The sequence below is a fragment of the Mixophyes fleayi genome, chromosome 8 (genome assembly GCF_038048845.1).
Source record: "Mixophyes fleayi isolate aMixFle1 chromosome 8, aMixFle1.hap1, whole genome shotgun sequence".
Classification (NCBI taxonomy): domain Eukaryota; kingdom Metazoa; phylum Chordata; class Amphibia; order Anura; family Limnodynastidae; genus Mixophyes; species Mixophyes fleayi.
In genome coordinates, this window is record NC_134409.1 from 118,720,331 (window position 1) to 118,728,242 (window position 7,912).

The window sequence follows — 7,912 nt, forward strand, 5'->3', positions numbered from 1 at the left end:
ACAGAACAGTAAACGACTAAAACCTAGATTCCAATGGCTCCATGCATAGGGAGTACAGTGAAGTTGGAGGAGGAGAAATGGTTTAGAGACAGGAGGGAAGAAGGCCTTGTTCATGAAAGCTTACACAATAAAGGGAGGGTAAACAGACTGCATGCACAAGAGGGAGTCAGAGGAGGGGAACAGGTGCAAATGGAGCGCATATAGGTAAGACGGACTGAGCAGAACAAGCATGGAGAAGGTTTAGTGAATGGCTGGTAGGCTTTGAGTTTTAAGTGCCCGTTTGAAGGTGCACAGTTTGGGGAACAGTCGGATAGAACAATGGAGGTCTGGAGGGGGGCAGCCTTGGAGAAATCTTGATTTATGGTGTGGTATGAGGTGATTAGAATGAAGGAGAGGCGATGTTCATTGGTTGATCGCATGGAATTGGCAAGAGTGTGAATGAAGGGGAGGTTAGAGATATAAGGGGCAAGTGGAGTGGGAAAGGGCCTTGTAGGTGAGGGTAAGGAGTTTTAAAAGTATTCTGTAGGGGAGCCAGTGTAAGGCAAGGCACAGAGGAGAGGCAGAGGAAGTGCAGCGTGAAAGAAAGATAAGTCTTGCAGCTGCGTTGAGTATAGAACAAAGTAGGGACGAGGTAGGAGCAGGGGTGGCAGGTGGGGAGAAGGTTACAGTAATCAAGACGGGAAATGATGAGTGCGTGGATAGTGGCTTTAGTGACATCCTGAGATAGGAAGGGCCGGATGCTGGCAATGTTACGTAGTTGGGAGCAACAGGATTGGGCAAGAGATTGAATGTGGGGGCAAAATAGAGGGAGTAGTCGAGGGTGACACCCAGGCAGGGAAGTTGGGGAACAGAAGAGATGGTGGTATTGTTAACAGTGTTGGAGAGATTTTGGTGGGTTGAAGGGAAAGAAGGGTCTGCAACAGGAGGGGTTGGTTGACGGTGTCAAAGGCCAAGGAGAGGTCCAGGAGGATGAGCAGGGAGAGGTGACCCCTGGATTTAGCTGAGAGGATGTCGTTAGTAACTTTAACCAGGTTGGTTTCAGATTGGAGGGGTTGGAAGCCAGATTGGTGAGGGTCAAGGAGGGAGTTGTCCAAACGGGGCTTTGGGTTAAATACAATATTTATGTCTTTCTGCTTCAATAATGGTTAAAACTGATAACACATGGGTAGATGACGCCACTTGGTACAAGTACCAAGCAACTGAATCAATGTCCAACTTCACCACAGACATGGGTGGCCAAATTTGTCTAGATCCATCATTACAAGGGGTGGTTAGTATAGTGGGAAGAAGACCAGGCTCACAAGTTGGTAGCGGCCATCTACAGTCATCGTCCTACCGCATTTACCAACATGTCCGGTAATGATAAATCTTTTTTTTTTTGGCCACTGTGATTTCAGCCCAATTGGCTGATACTGGCTAAGATATTCAGCCCAACGGTAGCACCGTTGACTGATAATGCTTGAGACTACCCAAGATCCATTTTCAGAGGTGAAAAGGATGGTACTTTGTGGTTATTTTGCAAAGTCACCTAATAAAGGATGGATGGAATTCCTGCTGCAGAGAGCCACTATGTTTAAACAACAATTAAACATACTAGGCCTGATTCATTAAGACAAAAAAAATGTGTAACTTTGCACCTTTGCAAAACCATGTTGCATTGGAGGGGGAACTAAATTTAAAATGTAGGTACAGACTTATAGTTGGGGTAGGGCATGTCCTAGATCAATTTTAGATGTCAGTGTAAAAATAAAGCTATCAAGTATTTGTGAGCCAAAAACAGCCAGTATTTAATTTATGTGCAAAACAATAAACTAATTTGTACCCCTTGCATTGTAACATGGTTTTGTCCAGGAGAAAGCTTACCCATTTTTTTTTGCCTTACTTTCCTTAATGAATCAGGCCCACTGTATTTCTCCCATAATGCATCAGAAAATGAAATGATTTGCAATTGTCTTATCAATTGGGAGTATGAATTGAAGCAAAGTGCTATTTTGGTAGCCGGTGGAGAAGTTTACATTCCTGACCTAAAAGCATGTAACTTTGAAAGGTTCTGGAATAGGAACTACATGTATATGTTTTCTTCACCAATTTTAAGTATAAAAAAAACAGTGTTTTGATAAATAATATTATTGTATTTCTGTGTTAACCCCTTCAAGACTGGAGGTGGTTTACAACCTTACTACCAGATTCATTTTCATGGTTTTGCACTGCATTGGTTTCTTAGTCTAGCAATGCACATTTATTTAATAGTTTTTTTTGGAGGCATGTATAATTTTAATTTCGTAGCATATTGGTATATAATAGATTACTTTTAGTTTTAATGATTAGATTACATTATATTAGATATAGGGTATCATACAAACATCACAATAGATGCACTTTTTCACTTATTTCACTATTTTTTATTGTAGTTTTAACCTGGGGGGAGCAGGGCTGGTACTAGCACTAGGTGGACCTAGGGTGCCAGGGTTTAGGGGGCATCTAAAACATTGAATGAGTTACCTAATTGGAGCTGATGGAGAGTGGGTCACAAAATGGGTGTAAACTACTCTAGCAAGTATAAAAGATTCACCTCCTAACAGGTATATAAGCATGTTTATGCAAGTCTGCATGAGCTGCATTTGAGTGAACGCGCCCTTACGTACTCGGCTGCGTCAGACCACCCCTTTCCTCCCCAGTTTTTAATCATATGTGCCTGATCTTTGTGGGCATGTGCAGTGCAAATCTGCACAATTTATGCATCTACGTAAACTGACATAAATTCAAGTTTTATTCTCCTGGTGAAGCCACCAATCTGAATGCAGCCACTGATATGGAGGAGCAGCAGCCAGCAGCTTTTTACTTGTGAAGCAGCCGTCTGCTGCTTCTCCATGTTAGTAATGTGCTGGTAATGAGGTGCTGCACTATGGTGTCACAGCCAAGGCCACACTCCCAAGTTAGCAGAGGCTCATATACATCAACTTGCAGAGTGGCATTGCCAGTTGTGACATTTACAAACATCCTATTGTGGTAAAGAATTAGGAACAAACTTTATCTTGATGTATATCTAAGGATTAAGTATTTACTTACACAGTTAAATTCTTCCTTATGAGCAGAGTTGTGCAACTTTGTCTAATTAAAGAATACATGTCCTGCTTTCAGCCACGTTGCAATTTATGAGTTATGCAAAACCTGATAAACAAGGAAAACCGGATAACAAGGAAACAAGGAAAATATATCATTGTGCACAATGTGTGTGGCTGAAAATTACTTCATCCATCAAGGAGAATACATACATATCTCATCCTACAACTTTGAACAAATTTTCCTTATCCGTAAAACTTGGAGCGTAACTTGGCAGGTGCTGGGGGGGTGGCGCTGGTTCAGATAAGAGTGAAGAGTTGTTCAGGACTTCTCTGACTCTCAGTGACAGAGACAGGGCAGCTCTGAGCCACTCTTCACTCAGATCGTTCACGGGTGCCGAAATTAGAGATGTTCACTGACCCCCGTGTTTTGGTTTTGGTTTTGGATCTGGATTAACTTCGTGTTTTGGTTTTGGCAAAACCGCCCTCGGTTTTGGATCCTATCGAAGTCAAATAATTGTATGGAAGAAACTGTATTGATTAATATTGTTTTACTGTGCGATTGCGATCAGTACGCCACGTGTCATGACACAATCACATAATAAATAACACACACATACACATTCACTTGTATATAGTTCATTTTTATAATAGTTCCAACCCACAGTCGTTTATGAATAAATGTTATTGAATTTATAGTTAAAAATAATAATATTAGAAGCACTTTATTGAGATCTAAGGTTCAGGTTACAGGAAACATATCATGTTTGGTGTTCCCTATTTATCCCCGGTGATCCGGTTCCATCGGTGAAGAGATCGCACCTCGCGCATGCAAAGAATATAAGGAATTAATCATCAGAATGTTATTGTGTGTAATGTAAATAGACCAGTTTGAATTAGCTTTCGGCGGGAAGATTAGTATACAGCTGTTAGAGAGCTGACCCCCACCCTTGGAGGGCATCGTTTGAACTTACCTATGAACTACATTATACTGGACTGTCCTGGAGCCTGAACCTAGGGAAACATGCCAAGTCATCTGTATTGTATTTACTGTGACACCAAATGTATATATATTGCTCTCTGGAACCAACAGACAGTCTATTTGACCGCAGACTTCAGGATTGAATGACTGTAAACTGGATCCAGCAGGGCGTGGCGTATGTATCGGCTGTACTTATTTATTGAACTGTTATACTCTTGCTTTTGCTATTAAATCGCATTGTGAGATGGAACTACACAAATCGCAGTGGACAATGATTATTGGTAAGCGATAAAATAACTTTAATTGATCCCTATTTTTTAAAAAAATCCCTTTTTTTGTGCTAAAATCGCATAATTTGGTTCTTTTATTTCTTCCTACATTATTATTATTATTATTAACCTCAATAACATTAGTTTCCAGTAATTTCCATTCAATTTTTGTCAAGTGACAAGAACAGTGCTGCCCCTCCTGTTTCTGTATGAGCAATGGCACAGAGCAATGTCACTGGAGAATGGAGAGTGACAAGAACTCTGCTTCCCCTGTTTCTGTGTGAGCAATGGTGCTGGATCTCCCGGGGAGGGAGGTACTTATGGAATCCACAACCAGCGAGATCCGACAATGCGACAATGATGTTTTGCCGTGATTCAGATCCGAGGACGAGCGACAGTACTGAGTCGGTTCGCGAGCCTACTCGGATACCTTAAGTTGTGGGTTGGGTTTTCAGAAAACCGAGCTCAAGCATCTCTAGCCAAAATACATCATCTGGCGGCTGCCGGTAATTGTACAGCCATCGCGCTGTACTTTGTTCTAAGTGTTACGGATCCCTTCTCCTTCTCTCCTCTCTCCCTCCCCTCCCATCTTCCTCTGTCTCCATCCTTTACACTTAAGAGACTGACCAGCGGCAACACCAAGAACAGGTTGAAGACAGCAGCACAGGGTTGGATTGTTGTCTAGTACTTTTAAAGTGCTAAGCCACAATAGAAAGATGGCCAGGTGTCCTCTGACAGTGCACAGCTGCTTGGAGGCAGCATCTGCTCCCTGGGCCATCATCAGGGGGGTATAGGAAGTACAGCTGTGAAAGTAGTCTGTCCAAGCCCCCTAGTCTGTCTGCGTCCCCTAGTCTGACCACCGTGACTCAGCATCCCTCCGCGATGCAGTGGCTTTCAGTCACTGATAGGTTGAAAATGTGCGACGTGGTGACATCATCACTACACGGAGCGCTTCCAGTCTATCAGTGCCTGGGAGCCACCACATCGTGTCAAGAACAAGGAGATTGAATTAAGGGAATGCATTGAGCAGAGGGAGGGGTGCATGCATTGTGCAGAGAGTGGGGGCATGTATTGTGTAGAGAGGGTGGGCATGTATTTTGAAGAGGGAGAGGGGCATGTGTTTTGCGCCGAGGGAGGGGGGCATGTGTTGCTCAGAGGGAGGGTGCATATGTTGTGAAGAGGGAGAGGGGGTGGCAGCCCTGCCTATGGTTACCAAGTGTTTTCTCTCACCCAGGGCACTACAATGTCTTGCTAATGGCTCTACATAAAATATATTTACACATTGCAGGTACATCTGAAAAATCAATTTGCTTTTTAGCACTCTATATACAAGTCTTTGCCCCCAACAGTTTCAGATCCCTCTACTCTGGCCATTGTTAGCTAACTTATTGATAGGGAGCCACAAGTTAAGATATTGGTACCAAAACTGGATACAGTTGGCCTGAACACGACCAACTGGATTACATTTTAGTGTGGTTGGCAAATGACAGCACATACAGGTAGATTATGTCTGCCAACCAGATTTCTGGGCATTCACAAAAATAATATGATTTATTTTGTTTGTATTTTTTGTCGCATGCTGATCCTCTTTGGTCAATACATGTTGTGTTGTTGGGTCAAATTGCTGATCTGGCAGGGTATATTGCTGTGTGTCTGTGAGCAACAAAAGATTTAAAAAACAAATAAACAACAATAGAAAAAATAGAAAATAAGGCATAAAAGCTCTGATGACAGGTCATTGCTCAGATGCTTGATGGAAAAATACGTATATGAAAATAGAAAATATATCTAATAATATATATTTGTAAAAGATACATTTGCCGAGTCAGCATAATACAGGAGGATAGAAATGGGCCTGGAGGGGGAAAGGATACAGAATAAAAAAAACATAGACGGCATATAGGGTGAGTTTTAAGTTGCATTATATACCAGTTGTGGAACTACTGCCACTGCAGAGGGTGTGGTCACTTTAAGGGGTTAGGGTTAGGGTTAGGGGTTGTTGTGTGAGGGGGCTTGACCTACACATGCTCAGAACAATGCCACCCTCTGTTTTTCTAAAAGCGGAACCGGTGCTGGGGAGGCTGGAGCGGCTTAGTCGGGCCTTCCCCTAACTGCTATGGGAATCCAGCTAGGCACTGTTCTACCTCTCATATACCATTATATTTTCTACACTCATTTTAAAACTGCCCTGCCAGCAGGCTAGAGAGAGGATTACGGGAGAGATGAGCGTTCTAGATCCCAGCCTTCAGTGTTATTCCAGTGGGCCTGGAAATTGCAGTAAACAAAATTGTTGGAAGCTATGTCAGTGGACTTCAACACACCTCAACATCCCTCATACGGACACAGGGAAACACAAAAAGGGACTTTGCTAATGGGATGCTACCTGGGGAAGACATCACAAAATAACGCATTGAGAGGTTAAGATGACACCAATACAGAAGAAATTCCACATAATCTGAAATTGTACTTACATTTTGTCCTCCAAACAGATGGAAGGGCCGACCACGTTGGCTGCTCCGCTTATCATTTTAAAGGCAAAGTAATTATCCGGACACTCTTTCTCATTCCCACACTTACTGCGCGTTTTTACCTTGACTGAAAAGAGTAATGTGTAGTAAAGCTATGATTATTTCCAGGCAATACTGCATATGTCTATGTGTAGGATTTGACTGAGTTACTTGAGCGATGATGGAACTACACAGGGGGTCTAATTTTGCATGCTGTCTATAGGCCTTTGCATTCTTTTCCACATTTATTGGCTTGGGAGACCTCTAAACCTTCAAAATATTGCATAACTCCCAAAGTGGCTGAAATCGGGACAGTTGGGAGCCGGTACAGGCGCAATGAAGCCCTGTTTTCAGTTAAAAAAAAGGGTCTTCAATGTGCATACGCTGACACACACACACACACACACACACACACACACGTAATTCACATTCTGGCAATTATCACATGACAGTAATGAGAATGTGAAGCAAAAGGAATGTACATACCTGGAACTTGTTCTGCCCTGTTATCTGCATGGTAACAGAACACAATAGGTTACAGAGGGAATTTCAAAAGTCCTAAATTACAAGTGAAACTTTCACATATGAACTACATACAGCTATACAGACCCTCTTGAGTTTCCCACATAGTTTACTGTTGTAATTGCCTGGGCTAAATTAAATAATTGATTAGAAGGGGTTTATTTTTTAACACCAAAGAATGAATTTAGCATAGATCACTGTACTAGTAAATTAAGTGGGAAAATGGGTACAGAGCAGGAAGGGGTTTTGTGGATCTGCATTGAATTGCATTGTTCAGTCTAAATCTGAGTTTTTATTGAAGCTTAACAAGTGTAATAGAGTATTTCTTTTCCCATCACAGAAAGCAAAAGTGACAATTTACAGCCAGTGACCAACAAGCTCGAATATCAAGAATGTTTTTTGTTTGGTTGGTCGTTTTTTTCTGCAATATTTAGAAGCAAATAATGAGATAGACATAGGCATAGGCTTAGGCTTAGATAGACATAGGCTTTCACGCTGGGATAGCATCTTTAGAAAGAAAAATTAATCTATGCCTTGACGGACATTTTCGTTTACATCCCATAGAAGTGT

The 7,912-nt window shown here is 42.1% G+C and overlaps 1 protein-coding gene across 2 annotated transcripts in view; it reads right to left on the reverse strand.

Annotated features, from left to right (window-relative positions):
* LOC142099651 (protein FAM3C-like) overlaps positions 1–7,912 on the reverse strand; it is a 70,114-nt gene that overhangs the window by 18,780 nt on the left and 43,422 nt on the right. For both annotated transcript variants that reach the window (XM_075183327.1, XM_075183328.1), the window contains 2 exons: positions 7,307–7,330; positions 6,785–6,908 (listed from right to left, as the gene is read on the reverse strand). In XM_075183327.1, coding sequence (XP_075039428.1) covers positions 6,785–6,908; positions 7,307–7,330 — 148 coding nt within the window. The remainder of the gene's footprint in view (positions 1–6,784; positions 6,909–7,306; positions 7,331–7,912) is intronic.